This window comes from Diorhabda carinulata, chromosome 11 (assembly GCF_026250575.1).
Source record: "Diorhabda carinulata isolate Delta chromosome 11, icDioCari1.1, whole genome shotgun sequence".
NCBI classification, from domain to species: Eukaryota; Metazoa; Arthropoda; class Insecta; order Coleoptera; family Chrysomelidae; genus Diorhabda; species Diorhabda carinulata.
In genome coordinates this window covers 6185414-6201293 of record NC_079470.1, presented here as the reverse complement: position 1 = coordinate 6201293, position 15880 = coordinate 6185414, and the positions used below count along the sequence as shown (strand labels likewise).

Genomic DNA, 15880 nt, shown 5'->3' with positions numbered 1-15880 from the left:
GCAAATAACAATAAATTGCGTTTTGAAAATATATAATTTAGTTAACCAAATAGTTAATGAGTATGACGGCACTTCTAAATTGCGATCTGATAGATTGAATGTTTCATCTAAAACACAAGAATCACCGGTAAGTTCATATTCGATAGATACGTCAAATTAACTAGTCCGCAAAAGTTAATATACAGAGTAAGTTTTATGTAAGAAAGTGAAAAAAAAAGAAAAATTATTTTGTCCCCTAGTGTTGAATTTTTCTGGATATTAGGTATTGGATTGGAGCATCCAACGAGGATTGTTACGTGACCAGCATCTACAATTATGTCGTTTCCATTAATACAAGAAAATTACAATCGTTTTGATTGTAACATTTTTCCAACGTTACTTTGTATGGATGGAATTATCAAGTTCATCGTCTTTATTTTAAAACTTCTTCTTTGGTTGATTTATGATAAAATGAGTTTTTTGGTACTTTTTTTTCGTTTTTTACATCTTATTTGGTAGATATGCAAAAAATAGTCAAATTTGTCACTTCTTCTTTGATAAGTATGTACAAAAAACTTTTTCTTTCTGTTGTTATACGACTTTTTTAAATAATAATAACCATTTTTGATTTCTTCTTTGCTAGCTTCTATAAAAAGCAGCCTTTTCTGAATTTTTTTCTTCTATTTCTTCGGAAGGTAATACCTCACAGTTTCTATTATTTGTATTCTTTCTTTTTTCTACTTTTAGGTGACTATACACAAAAAACGGCCATTTTGATACTTTTTCTTCATTCTCTCTTCTGGTAATACAGTTATTATTGACATTTCGTCATCTAATTTTTCTTCGATAATTTTTCTTAACTCTTCACATATTATTTGGTAGCTATATAAAACCAAAATCCATTTTCTAGATACTTCCTCTTATGCAGATTCACGTACAAGTGATTAACGACGTTACAAGTTTGTTTGACATTGATTTTGAATCAATTATTTTCATTTTAAACCAGATTTCTCGATTACCACGTGCAAGATAATTTACATGGTATCTACCACCACTTCCACCAAGAACTTTCATTTTCACGTTGCGGCCTTTTTGATTTTAAACGATACTTTAATTTTCCAATTTTGTTTTAATCTGTGACAACTTGAAAACCAAACCAAATAACGTGAATTCCCTTATCTTATTTTGATCAATATCGCTTGTGACGTTGAAGCTTTTTTAGTCGGTTAAAGTCAATTTTCATCGGATGTAAATTTTTTATACTTTTCGTTATAGGATTTAACTTTATCATTTCACGGAATCGGTATCGGAACTGGACAATTATGTAGATTAAACAAAAATAACAATTTTGGTTGTTTTCTACCGGAAATCGAATTATTGGATCCCATTCTTGAATCGAACCGGACTATTAATTTGATGGATTATTTTCAAAATAGCAGACACGTACCGCAAAGAAATTTAGAAAAAGGTAAAAGGAAAAAAAATTATTAATATTATGACTAACTTTTTGTTTTATATTCTAGATAATGTTTGGCCTGTTCCTACAGATTTCATTCCGTTCGATGTTTTCGATAAAGTCTACGATACAATCACTGTTCTACCTAAACCAACAATATTAATGGGAAAAAATAACGAAGACGAATAAGATACTACAAAAGATTTAGTTTCGCTTTTAATTTCAAATTAATGATGTTTCTATTAGAAATTGGATTTGAATTGATCAATTATCATTATAATTACTTCTAGATATATACGGGGCTGGGAAAAAGTATTGAAATAAAAATTAATCGATTTGTCGCTAGGGAAGACAAGCTAAAGCCGAAATTACACGATACGTCTAACGTTTGCGACAACATTCACCTGCCAACGTTGACTCAACATTAGACTAAGGTCGAAAACGTGGTAAAAAGAAATGATGTACAAATATAACAAATCCTTTTTATGGATAATTTTTTGCGTGTAGTACGAACAACTAAATACTATCGAATATACGAGGTATTTTCACGATGCTACAACAGTTGTAAACGCGGTAGTTATTCTGTATTCTAAAAATTGTAGCAAGTATTCAGATCTACTGAAAAATCAAATGATTCCTGAATTTCATAAAGGACTTCAGCATGATTTAACTTCCTGCAATGATCAATAGGTAAAACGAATTTTCTAAATCGATGCTGTAGACTTTGAGTGGCCTACACGTTCTCCAGACTTTTACCTGAAGTAAATATGATTTACCCAGTTTATAATAGAGATTGTCCCAACTAAATTTCAAAAGATGAAATCTGAACTACCCACAGTACTAGTACTAAGTGTCCTTTACGTCGATACAGATATTTACTTGGTACTTAGTTCTAATCAACCCTGTATATATATTTCTTTTCGAATTTTTGTCGTAATTAGATAAAAGTTTGATGTGATATCGAATTTGGTGCTTTTTAAAGCCAAGTGGGATTGTCGCATACTAAATGTTTTTAACCTATTTAAATTCTAAATATTCAAATTGTAATTGAAAAATAAATAGTTTATCATTTTTCTTATCTGAAATCGATTATTTTTTTATGAAAAAAACCCAGAATTTCAGTTAAAAAACGTGTGATTGTTAAAACCGTACCACGGGTACCGTCATGGTACCTCAACATGCGATTACGTCCTACCATATTATTGGTCCACGTCATTTATTGAATACTAATACAGATTGTCACGAAAATAGTTTATAAATTGGTGGTAAATATAATTTGAAAAAAAATAGATTAAAGAAGCGTTTCGGTGAAAATGTGATGGTTTGAGTTTGAAAAATTTGAGGAAAATCACTTAAAAAACTAAGGTATTAGTATAGTACGTCCAATATCAATTGCATATTATAAAAACTTGTGTAAAAACGCTTGCGATAATGCGGATTGACTTTAACTAATTACAAAAACATCAACGTCACAAACGAAAGTGCCCAAGAAAAGATTAGGAAATTACACACAAAGTTTTGGTTTGGTTTTCGAGTGTTTACAAATTAAAACACAAATAAAACAATTTTGTTTTTAATCTACAATCTTATCTACCTTCTTTTCGAATGCTTTTTCTATTATTCTGTAGCTAATACCACAGAAGGGCTTAAATCCAATGAAAGGCTTGTCTTTGTCTCGGAAACTATTGTTGGATGTAATTTTTCTTCCCTAATCGTTTATTTTTTTTAGGCAATTCTAAAAGAGTTTGGATTTTATTTTATTGGAGCTTAAAACTCTATAACTGCTTGACTATCATGATTTCCTGTTTGTGATATTTCCTTCCTTGATTGAACTGAAAATATTTTTCAATTGGATAAATCTCCGCTTGAAAAATGCTTGGTTTGTTGCTCAGGCTTTCAGAGTGTTTGGTTCTAGCCTATTCCTAGTCCAGTTCTATAGTCTTCTACTTTAGATTCAATCAATCAATTTTGTTAACATCAATTTTTTCCTAATTTTTTAACTTTTTTTGTTGATTTCTCGTGAAAATTTGTATTTGCATTTGTATCAATCTAGGTATAATAAAAGTTCACTTTTATACATGATTTTCCGAAGAAAATTACATTTCATATTATAAAAATTTGTCTGTTTTAAACCCAGGTACTATTTAAACGACTTATTGATGTATTGTTCAATAAACTATTACTTTCCAAACAAAAAAAACAACTGAAATCTTCCATTTATTGAAAAATTCAGTACTAGATCTTTTGTATCTGCCCAGGAAATATTTAAGCTTCATCCTTTTTTAAATCATTTGAAATTAACAAATATTTTATACCCCTTTATTAAATATTCGAATCGAATTGATCGACTCTGTTAAAATATTTCGTTTAGCCCCGGTAGCAATAAATTTTCAATACCTATTCATCTACCGTTCCAATTAATGATACTTACATCATCATTTTCAACATACCAAATCTTTTGAAACGTATTTCGAATATTCAGAACGACCCTGTAGTGTATAATTTTTCGAAAATATGAATATTCTCGGCGCTCGCGTACAATTCGAGAATTTCCGTTTTTCCTTGCGCTTCGTTAGAAAATAAAAAAAAAATTATTCCCAACACCCACACCGCATCACAAAATATTATTATTCGTGTTGAGTTTCGCATTTGACACGTTAACATTCGTAACGTAATGTGTTTCAATAGCCAGATACTTACCAACTGCCTTACAATTATTATTAATTTATTTTAGTTGTATTTAATAATAGTGATTATGATTAAATTTATTACATTAATCAATTTCGAACATCCTCGGTAAGTTTAGATGATATTTAATTTTATAACCTTTCTTTTTTCACGTATTCAATCAGATGGATATTAAAAATAAATTTATAGACTTGGTTTATGTATGTGATATTGAGATATTTTCGATGCGAAATATTCAAATTGTAGAAATATAAAATTGCAATGGTGACCTTGGTATATTTTCGATGGAAATAACTGCATTTTCAACGACGCGATAACGAATCGCGTATTTACAGAAGGTGCATTCAATATCTCCGTCATTATTTGTTAGTTTTTTTTTATTCATTCGAATTGTTGAGTCAAAAAAAAACAGTCGATTTAGATTTTTCTTCTGTTCTACAGTGTTGTTGAAGTAAATTTTTTGAAAATATTTTATTGGTTTGTTGATAATTATATTTTTATCAAAAATATAAAGTGTGCTCTAAAGTGCTTATAGCAATTATAAAAAAACGTTTTTTTTTTCAATAAACGATATACAAAGTGTTCCAGATTACTTAGAACTTGTAAACTTAAACAAAATGGTTTGAAAATGTCAAATGCCAAAATAATGATAATCAACTATTCTTTCAATCAGAATGTTTGAAGCTACTCGTCACAAACTGACGTAAAATGACATATGTCAATATAATAGATGTCCCAGGCTACTCATCACAAACTGCCGTAAAAATGAGGTGATAAAATACTGACAGTCGACTATTTTTTAAATTATCTGAAATACAGGGTATATACAAGATATATTTTATTCGAATATTATACACAGTGTTCAAGGTTATTTAACAGTAACTTATACAAAGTGACATGAAAATGACATATGTCAAAATAATGACAGATAACTTCTTGAAACATAGAATATACGAGATGTCCCACTTAATATGTTACAAACTTATAAAAGTGACATGAAAATGACATATGTCAAAATAATAACAATTGACGTCTTGATAGGACAAATATACGAGTTGTACCACGTTACTTATTACAATCTAATAGTACATAAGGTATCCCAGAAAAAATGACATATGTCAAAATGCTGACAACCGACTGTTTTTTATTTCAAATAATATACGGGGTTACTTGCCATCAACTGACGTGAAAATGGCATGTCAAATTAACGATAGTCGACTTAAATAATAATATAAAACGGTTAAGCTCAGAAGGTTGGTGCAAAAATTTAATTAGTTTAATAATTTTGGAAATGAAAATAAGAAATGAACTGGTTGAGTTGGGTATTTAAATTTTTCGAAAAAAAAACTTTCTAATTAAACTCAAAGATTTCAGCAAGATTATTATATACGTACTATATTACTGATAGAAATCCAGGGGGGGCTTGTACCCAATGGTTAAAAGTACGAAATTAAAATTGGGGGCGTATAGTATAAATAATTATACTGAGCTAACTTTGGGAAATTCTACGAGATTTCTAAAGAAACATTACGGGAAGAGTTTGATCAGATTCAATCATTTTAAATCGACGAAACTTCTCTAACGGAATGGGGAGAATTAATTTTAAAAAAACGGGATTAAACTTTGAGGAAATTTAAGGTGAATTCGAAGTTTAGTATTGATCAAAATATAACCAAACGAAAAAAGTAATTAAAATGATTTGATAAACAATCGAGTGGATTTTTTTAAATAATAAATCCGTCCCACACTGTATTACGGTCATAAATATTATTTATTTTTATGGAAGCAACTGCAATATTGGAAATATAATTTAACCTAGCAACTAGTGAATTCGTTTTCAAATAAAATTAATTGGCATTCTTAATGGAATTAAGTACAATTGAAAGAATGTTACATAATTTCGTTCCGCACTGTATTACGATTTTAAATATAAAAAAAACATGGAGAATTCTACCGAAGTAAGAAGAATATATTTTGAAGTACTTTTAATTATTATCCTCTAAGTAGTTTAACCATTTTTCTTTAGCTAAATCTAGAATTATAGTCTGGTAAATATAGACATTTAAAATAAAAAAAATTCCTGGAGAGCCAAATATTCCAAATATCGGTGAAGAGCTGGGGTTTACCATAACAAATATAGTTTTAAAAATCCCCATTGATCCTATATGTGCTACAAAAGTTATTCGAGGTCAAAGGTCAAAATTTAAAGTTTTTTATTTTTTTCTCTAAAACGGTAAGTTTTATTAAAAAAAACCTCAAACCAAAGTTGTAGATCTTGAAATTCTCTACAAAAATGGTTCATATAATTTTTTTTCTAATAGTTACCATTTCTGAGATATCGCGTTTCTAAGACTCGCATTATACATGGTATGCAGATATAAGCCACGTATTACCTTATTAATAATTATTTTTTTGATTTCTTTAGATATTTTAATCAGATCTATAGTCTATTTCAACAGTCACGTCTTCTTCGATTTCTTCTTCTTTCTTTTCCTTTTGCTGGATGTTCATAAATTGATCAAATGTGGTTGAGTCATTAAAATCACAGGGATCTTCCTCTATTGTACTAAAGAAATCGAAGATGACATGACTGTTGAAATAGACTATACATCTGATTAAAATATCTAAAGAAATCAATAAAATAATCATTAATAAGGTAATACGTGCCTTATATCTGCATACCATGTATAATATGACTCTTAGAAACGCGATATCTCAGAAATGGTAACTTAGAAAAAAAATCATGTGTACCATTTTTGTAGAGAATTTCAAGATCTACAACTTTGGTTTAAGGTTTTTTTCAATAGAACTTACCGTTTTCGAGAAAAAAATAAAAAATCTCCAGCTCTCCACCAATATTTGGATCTCCGGGAATTTTTGTTATTTGACTACTATTTTGATATCTAAATTGACTGGACTAAATTTCTTTAATTTCTTATTTCTTAGACCTTTTGATATATTAATGTTCCTGTGGTTTAAAATTGATTTTTTCAATATTTTTTAAGAGATTGATAAAATCTATTTTGAAAATTTTTAACAAAAAACTAATTTTAAAACAGAAGAAACCTGAAATCAACATTTAGAAGCATTAATTGACCGGACTATACGCGGATAGTGAAGAAATAATAAGATAATACCGAAAATATCTGGTTAAAACTAGTATTATCTAATTACGGATTTTATCCGTAACTTATATTTGAAAACCAAGCAAGAAATTTAATCGTTTTCAAGTAATATTTCACTATTTTTTATACTTTTCAAAAAGCACATTTACTTAACAGAATATTTTTAAGAATTCATTATTACGTGTGTAATGACTCACTTGAAAAATAAATTGGAATTTATTATTTTTTACGATATAAATAATTGTTAAAAGTCACATTTCAACTAAAAATTATCATAGTTTAACATGCCTAATTAACAACTCAAAACTAGCACATAATTAATTTCAACTAATTTCGATTGTTTTATACAGGATAGAACGAAAATGTCTAAAAACAGTCAAATATAATCTAAGATTTAAAGAAATATCAACTTTTTGGATATCTGTAACTGTTGGTTAAAGTTACGTCTCCTATTAGAGAAAAATATTTCATCAATTCCCCATTAAAAACCATCAAAGTTAGGTTAAGTTATTCGTGTAGCAACCAACGTATCGAATCCAGACGGTCGCGTGAAGTTAAATACTGAGTGGACCAAAAAAGTTTGCTCTTATGAAATCGCTACGAAAAAAAGAAACCCATCGTATTTAAACAAATGTACGTTTGAAATAAGGAACAAAAAAATGAAGAATATTTGGTATGCGAACGATTTATCACCTAAACAATGGAGATAGAAACTTACAGGGCCGCTCCGGAAGTTTTCAAGATGATTTTTTGCCAATTTAAAATGGACATTTTGAGATGACATCTCGACTCCGCCATTTTTCGCGTGTGGTAAACACGATATTGAAAGTGGAATTATGTGCAGGCGTGGGTGGCTCTAAAAGGGCTAACAGAGACGAAGTTGGTTTTTTTAGGATTCCCAAAAGCTCACAAATAGGAAAGCAAATGATGGCATTAGCCAAAATGTCAAATTTCGATCTGTCACGTCATAATCATGACTGTCAAACATGGCGGGCAATTCAAATATTGCGTTCTCATTGAAACACCCTTTAGTTGAAATACTTGATGGTGATGATAATATTTTATACATATATTTTCAGGTACCAACGAATTTTCGTCGTAAATTGAATGTTATTGAAAAAAACTTGTGGATTTGTCTTTTTCCGCTTTGCTGGCGTTTATTTTTGCATCGCCGGTAAAACGAAAAAGGCTGTTACCCAAGTTTGCATCAACTGTGAAGAAAAACAAAACGAAAAAAAATTGCACCAAATATGATTTTATCTAATTCCGATTATCCTATAACTGATTTTATTGTTTGTAAAACGAGGATTGTCCGATATTGCATACGCCATATTGGACGCATATTTTCTGTATTTTATCAAATTTTCATCTCTTACAGGGTACTGAACACACTGTTTACATTACCACTACACCAACACTAACAATTACACCAAGTTATTGTCTTCAGAGATTGAAACGGTTCCAAACATTCCAACTTAGCCTCTTTCAGCGTATTATTTAATGATATTCAATGGAAACTAGGCTTCCAGTGACATGTTCTGTTGAAAAATCATTAAAAATTTGCTTAGAATGTATTGGAATTCCATTAAAGGTATTAGTATTTTCCTGCGAGATAGACAACCCAAACAACAAGCTTTAGTAGTCGTGGTTGCCGTTATTCTTGACTTTCCTTTTGCCTACATTCGGTTCATAAACGTGAAGTTGCTGCTGTTAACCTAAAAATTTTTGTCGTATGTACTGCTTTTTGTATTCATATTTTTGTATTTTTACTTGCATTTATCGACGATAGTATGGATAATAACGAAGAGTTTTTTTTTTAATTGGGACAAACGCAAAATGAATACTCTTATGCATGTCAATTCTTTTTAATGTTGTAACAGGAAATATCAACGGCAACCGAAGAGTCAAGCTTATGAATCGGCTTTACCGTCGACGGTCAAATAAGTGAAAACTGGTAGAATTTTTTTTACGGGTTTTCGTGTTATATGAAAACGCTGTGAATTAATCAATGAAGCGGTCTTGGAGAGAATGTTTTTAGTGAACTGGATGAAAACTGACGTTAGTAAATCTCTATTCATTATCGCTCTTTTTGTATTAAAAACTAATTGTTATTTTATGAGTCAAACTTGGGTTGCAAGCATCATTTTGGGGGTAAATTGTGCAGTTCCAAAGCTTAATGCTTCTCATAGGATCTATTTAGGTATTTTATGTCTCAAACTTGGGTTTCAAGCATTATTTTGGGGGTTAATTGTGCAGTCCAAAAGCGTAACTCTCTCCATAGGAGCTAATTTGGTATTTTATGACTCAAACTTTGGTTTCTAGCATTATTTTGAGGATGACTTGTACAGTTTGGAAACTTAACTCTCCTTTTATGATCTAATTTGGTATTTTATGACTTTTTAGGGAAGTTGTGCACTCAAACTGAGGTTTCAACTATTATTTTTGGATGAATTGTACAGTTTGGAAGCTTAACTCTTCCCATGAAGATCCATGAAACCAAGACATACAGAAGGGTCTGTTTTCACTTCGTATAACAACTTTCCATTGATATCCTTGCACAAATTTATCTTTTTCCAGTCGTCAATTGTCTATGATGGGAATTTTTTAGCATGTACTAAGAGTTTTGACATCATTGTTAGTTAAAAATTGGTTTTCTCTGGTTCCTCATCCTTCCGGGCCACTTCTAAAACTTTTTTCCATATATTTACTATACTAACTCCAACCATCATAATCCAACAAATCCTTTAGAAAGTTTTATCTTTCTTGAATTAAGTTTGCGTCCATTTTTTTCTAAAATGTTTGAAATCGATGATCAAGATTATAATATATATATATATATATATATAGAAATAATTACAAGTGAATTATTGAACATGTAAACCATTTAAATAAGTTTTTAATAACCGAGATCAATCCAATTGTCTTATTGGAACACACCCAGAACGTCTTTTTTAAGCAATTGACTTATTGGCACACATCCAGAACGTTTTTTAGTATTTGTCTTGTTGGTACACATCCAGATCACATTCTCAAGTGAGTGACTTATTGGAACACTTTTTGAAAAATAATTTTAATAATAAAAATTAAAACGTTTTAAAATTATTTTAATTTTCTCAATAATCATTAAAATAAATTACAGTTATTTCTATTTGTTATTATATAATTTTATAATTCACAAAATATATTTAATTACCAGTAAAAAACATTCGAGTCGACAACCATGAAAAAAGAAAAAAAATTTTAAAAATAATAACAAAAATATAAAAAAAAAAGATTATAATCACAATTCAACTAGTTGAAGATATTTTACCTAAATATTTATATATTTCCACCCTATTCTTGCTTATTACTATCAGTATCATCGGTCTGCTGAAATTAAAAAATTTTTTTTTCAAAAATCACATGATTCTATTTTTTTCAATTTATTACATGAAACAAAGGCGAAATATAACCAGAAAAAATATTACAGGCCCAGAAAATCTGCAAAATTTTTTTTTATGAAATCTATTTTGAAAAAAACCGAAGAACAAAATACATTTGAGTTTAAAATATTTAAAATAACCGAAAACATACATTTGTTGCGAACTCGTCCACGTTAGGGACCGTGTAACCGGTCCCTGTACGATAATATAAATTGGAATATAAAATATGGTGGCCGCGCCGGGTACAAATTTCCAACAACGACAAAATTGTTTTCATGATTTATACAATACGTTATTATAGAATCATTTCCCAAAAGGACCCATTTGTTTGTTCACTTTCTAGAACCGAATTATCGAGAAATCCGTTTTGTATAAATATACTTCCGTATTTACCCGGATCCAATTTTTTTTATTAGTTTAACGTTTTCGAAATCGTAAAATCCATTTATCGAATTAGTACTTCCGGTTTTTTCGGATTGGTTTACATTCGTATTAATGAATTAAGTAGAAGGTTCTTTTGGGGAAGGGGATTGATGGAGAAAGGAAACGAAGTAACGGATTCCATTTTGTCATTATATTAAGTTTACTGTATAGGTTAGGTTATATTAACCAGTCGATAAGTCGAACCAAAAAATATTTTATCTATGGAATTCGATACGTTTTTATGAATGTAAAGAATTGTCGTTTCTTTTAATTATTAAATCCTTTTCAAAAATGCCAAAAGAAAATCAACCAATCCAATTCGATAAATCCAATACGACCCCGAAAACGCCAAATAAGATACGAAAGTAAATCCGAAAGCTGTTTATATCATGACCGTAAATCAAATACACTCAGAAACATAATTCCTTTGTATAGCGGATCTTAAAAGTTTGTCTATGATTTTTTTTTGAAATTTTGTTCTATTGGTTCGATGGAAACATAAAAATGTTTTTTAAACAAAAAATTAATAATAGAATAATTCTCACCTCCCTATTTAATAATTGCGAACTAAATCTCTGACTCATCACTCGATATTTCAATTTGACTTTTTCGTGAAATTTCGACGGTATCACCGAAATGGTAGTCAATGTATTTCCGATAAAAAGTACTAAAAACATCCCACTTAATACGGGTACCTGTAAAAAATATTATTAACACTACTTATCGAAACACCCCCGTATCATATTTACAACTTACGTGCCAGGTAGTCGACATTGTATAACTCAAAACATACAACGCGTACGCGTTGTACAATTGAAATATATAACCTATAAATAAAAATGGTAACAAGAAACTTAATCCTCTCCACATCCACGAATGGAAACCTTCGATGGTTATGTCCATGTTGTGTCGTTCGCCGAGAGCTTTTAATCTATATAAAACCCCTCTCTGATATCGAAATTGCAAATATTGAACTAAACCTAAAAATAAATTTTACATTAAAACAAACAACGTCCTTTGACGAACTCGCCCGCTGATATAGACCACGAAGCCGGTCCTGTTATATACGTTACTAAATTTTGGTAAAGGCGCCTGTTATAAAACTATGTTTCTTTATATAGTTTTTAATAGCTATTTACATCGTGTTTTTATATTATTTATTATTTACAATTGTTTTTATAGAAATAATTTCTTTGTTTATTTATATTCTAGAAACGGAATTATCTAGAAATCCGTTGTATATAAATAAGCACTACTATAGGAGCCAAAAGCGTAGTGAACATATCGAAATAGTAAAAAGTAAACCAAACGTTGAAATTAAATAAATTATTTATCAAGTGTTTGGTAATTTAGTAAATAGTTAAGTGTTAGATAATAGTTTAGTTTATACTAAATTTCGGTCTATCATAAAACGGCGTTTCTTTGTTTATTTACATTTTAGAATCGGGATTATCTAGAAATCCGTTGTATATAAATAAGCGCTAATATAAGAGCCAAAGTCTTATCGAGAAAATAAAAAGTGAACCAAACGGTGAAATTAAATAAATTAGTTATAAGTGTTAGGTAATTGTAGTGCGTAATTTAGTAAATAGTTAAGTGTTAGAGAAGTAGAGTTATTGAATGAGGACATTATTTGTGTGAGGGGGTATTTACAAGATTTGGCCCTGATCTAGGACATAAACCCTAGGACCGTTTGAATTTTTATTATTATAATAAATTTTCTTTGATTTAGATGATTTTTTTGATAGAAAAATTGAGTCTTAACCTCAAAAATATTGATAATGACATTCGAAATAGAATTTTTAACATTTTACTTTGATAATCGGTGATTGAATATGACTAACAACTTTTTCATTAGAAATAAATTATATTTCATTTATTTAATGAAAAAGGTGACTTTTTTTTCAAATTTAAAACCATTTAGTAGCTAATTGATTAAGTAATAAAATTAAATATCAACGATTACAATCAATTAGAAAAAATCGATTAATTCACAAAAAAATATAATTATTATCATAATAATTTTTAATGAAATATCATTTTTATGGATTTTTTTTTCGATTTTCATATACAAGGTTTGTTCGATACTACAGAAGAAATATAAAACTTCAATTGTTAATATAAAACCTATGATGTCACTTTCTCTTCCTACTGTAAACAAATTAGTATAGCCGTACCTTAATTCGCGTCTAAATGGTCTTGTCTCCGTAAAAATATTTAATATGACAATAGAATAATAAATTTAGTGAATTTGAGAAAAATTTTATTGGAAATTAAGGAAATTTTTGATTATAACATTCCCAAAAAGACGTTCCAGTTAATGATATCGCTAAAATCGAGAATATTTTTTATGAATTGACAAAAACTCCACACAGCTCGGATTTGGGAAGGATAAGTTGAGTAACGTGTTTTCCACTAACAAAAAGTGCCAAATCATTGTACATTGTCCGCCTTATTCGCCGGATCTTGCACCGTGCGATTTCTATCTGCTTCCCACATTTAAATCCACATTAAAAGGATTTGAATGAGAGGCCACCACACCAGTAAATGTGAAAGAAAAACGCCTCCTGAAGGATTTAACAGTTTCATAAAAGTCATTGTGGCGATAAAGACAGGATTTTAAATGTACAAAATAAAAAAAATAGTTAACAGGATCTCCTTGTTTAATAACAATAATTCCGGATGCCATAACTTTTTTTTACAAACCTGTTCTTGGCTCTAATCTTTTATTATTTTTCTTTTTGATTTTAGCATTAGGGCACCTTCAAACGCCAAAAAAATTCTATTCAACGTTTTAGAAATTTTGAACAATAAAAGTTACTGTTAGGGTTGCATAGATGCCATTGGGGAGCGATAAATTAAAGTCGGAGGTGCATAGATGTGTTTGAGGAGCAGTAAATTACTGTTAGAGATGCATTGGTGCTCTATTGAGACTATTTCTGCCTTATCCAGCCTGTTTGAGACTGTTTCTATCTCAATGAAACTCATGCTACATTTATTTGATACTGACTGGTCAGAACTCCATTAAAAATTTGAAGTTTATTATTCTGCACCATAGATAACTTACTTATATAAATGTTGAATGCCATAAACTGGTTCCTGAACAACGACCAAGTTTCGTTGTCCGGCCAAATTAGTAAAATTCCAGCAGCCACTGTCGACAAAAAATGATGTAACCTCCACCATCCCTTTATTCGAGAACCATTAACCTACATCATCGGAAATATACAAAAATATCATTTAAAAGTGATAAAATAAAAGGAGGAAAACAAACAATATAGAAAAGGTAAAAAATGTTTAAAAAAACAAAAAAAAATTTACCTTCAGTATACTTTCTCTGATGGTTAAAGTGCAATAATACCACACCAATAAAAATATATAACTTAGTTCCAGAGGTCTGAATCTTATGAGAAAATTTAGTGCTGCCATAACTATTCCAATAATGCTCAAGATTAATTTAAATTTTTCGTATTCGTCCTTATATCTGAATCTAAGTAAATAAATTCAATTTTAAAAATCTCACAATGTAAAAAAAACACAAATTTTAAACTACTCACTTTTCATCTCTATCGAGTATGGAAACATTAACATTTCCTAATATAATTTTTAAATAAATGCCGTTTTGTTTTGGTAACGTTTGTTCGATATCAAATAATTGTGCTTTCCTAGTCAGAATGTTACTTTTCATGTCCGCTATTTTAGGATCGTCTCCTTGTTTTTTTAACCTAACAAAATATTCATTGTTTAATTAATTAAAAATTGTGTGAGTTATTTGAAATACTCACTCCCTTAAAGATTTGGACAAAACTCCAATTCGATAACGTTGATGAGAAATGTGATTTACGCATTTTTTTTGTATACTAGTTAATTCATTTAATTGTTGAAGATATGTTTTATTATCTATCTAAAATATTTTATTTAATAATAACAATATATAAATATATAATAATTCAATAAGCACTTACTTCTAATTGTTTAAAATCAGCATTAAGTTCCTCCCACTCTTCAAGAACTTGATCTAACATTGTTCAATTTAGTAAATAGAACTGTATATTTACTAAAGACAATTATGCTCGTTGGCAATCTTGATAGGTAAATGTGTGCACTGTTGCTTTGTTTCTTATTATCTACTTTCAAACGAACCTATTATTTATTACTGCTTGGTTACTGCTGTTGAATGCAGCAGTAGACCACTGTTATTTTACGAATGTCACTAAACAAAAAAGACAGTTGACACAAGTAACTGATACTAAGTTCGTTCCAACATTAGACGTAAATAGCCCAAATGCATGCAGGTTTTTGTGATTTTTGATATTATTTATCTTATTAATCTAATTTTTTAAAGGAAATTGAAATGGAAAATAATTCATCAATTTATAAAATGAGAATGAACATAATCATTGCAAAAACTAAAATCAATCTCATTTAATTCATATTAAAACTCTATCATAGAAATAGAAATTGACAAAATTCATAAAAAAAAGATGCTGCAACTAGAATTTCATTGTAATAAGGTAAAAAGTGCGTTCTCCAATTTATCTTGCTAAACGAGATTCGACTCTTTGGATGTGGTTGAATACACCCATTGATATGACCTTTAAAATAAGTCTTGTCACTTGTCAAATATAATCAGTTCCTAAAACGAGATTAATAGAATTGGAATATTTTGTGTCAGATTTTAAGAAAATTTTTAAATAAATAAAATGTCGGTGGCAGCACGAGCAGCAAGTAAATTCATAATTCCTGGTCCTTTCGGAAAGAAACATCTAGAAATAGCAACTAAATGG

The 15880-nt window shown here is 29.4% G+C and overlaps 1 protein-coding gene across 3 annotated transcripts; it reads right to left on the bottom strand.

Moving 5' to 3' along the window:
* Positions 1-10335: 10335 nt before the first annotated feature.
* On the bottom strand, positions 10336-15321 carry LOC130899342 (transmembrane protein 120 homolog). 3 transcript variants are annotated; one of them, XM_057809228.1, is made up of 8 exons: positions 15059-15320; positions 14879-14997; positions 14651-14818; positions 14415-14583; positions 14161-14302; positions 11850-12073; positions 11639-11788; positions 10336-10617 (listed from the first exon to the last, which is right to left on the bottom strand). In XM_057809228.1, exons 1-8 carry the CDS (start codon positions 15116-15118, stop codon positions 10582-10584), a joined length of 1068 nt encoding a protein of 355 aa, XP_057665211.1. In that variant the 5' UTR covers positions 15119-15320; the 3' UTR covers positions 10336-10581. The 3 variants fall into 3 exon arrangements, with proteins under 3 accessions (XP_057665211.1, XP_057665212.1, XP_057665210.1); XM_057809229.1 differs by having other exon boundaries at positions 10336-10614; XM_057809227.1 differs by having other exon boundaries at positions 10336-11788; positions 15059-15321.
* Between the last annotated feature and the right edge of the window lie 559 nt (positions 15322-15880).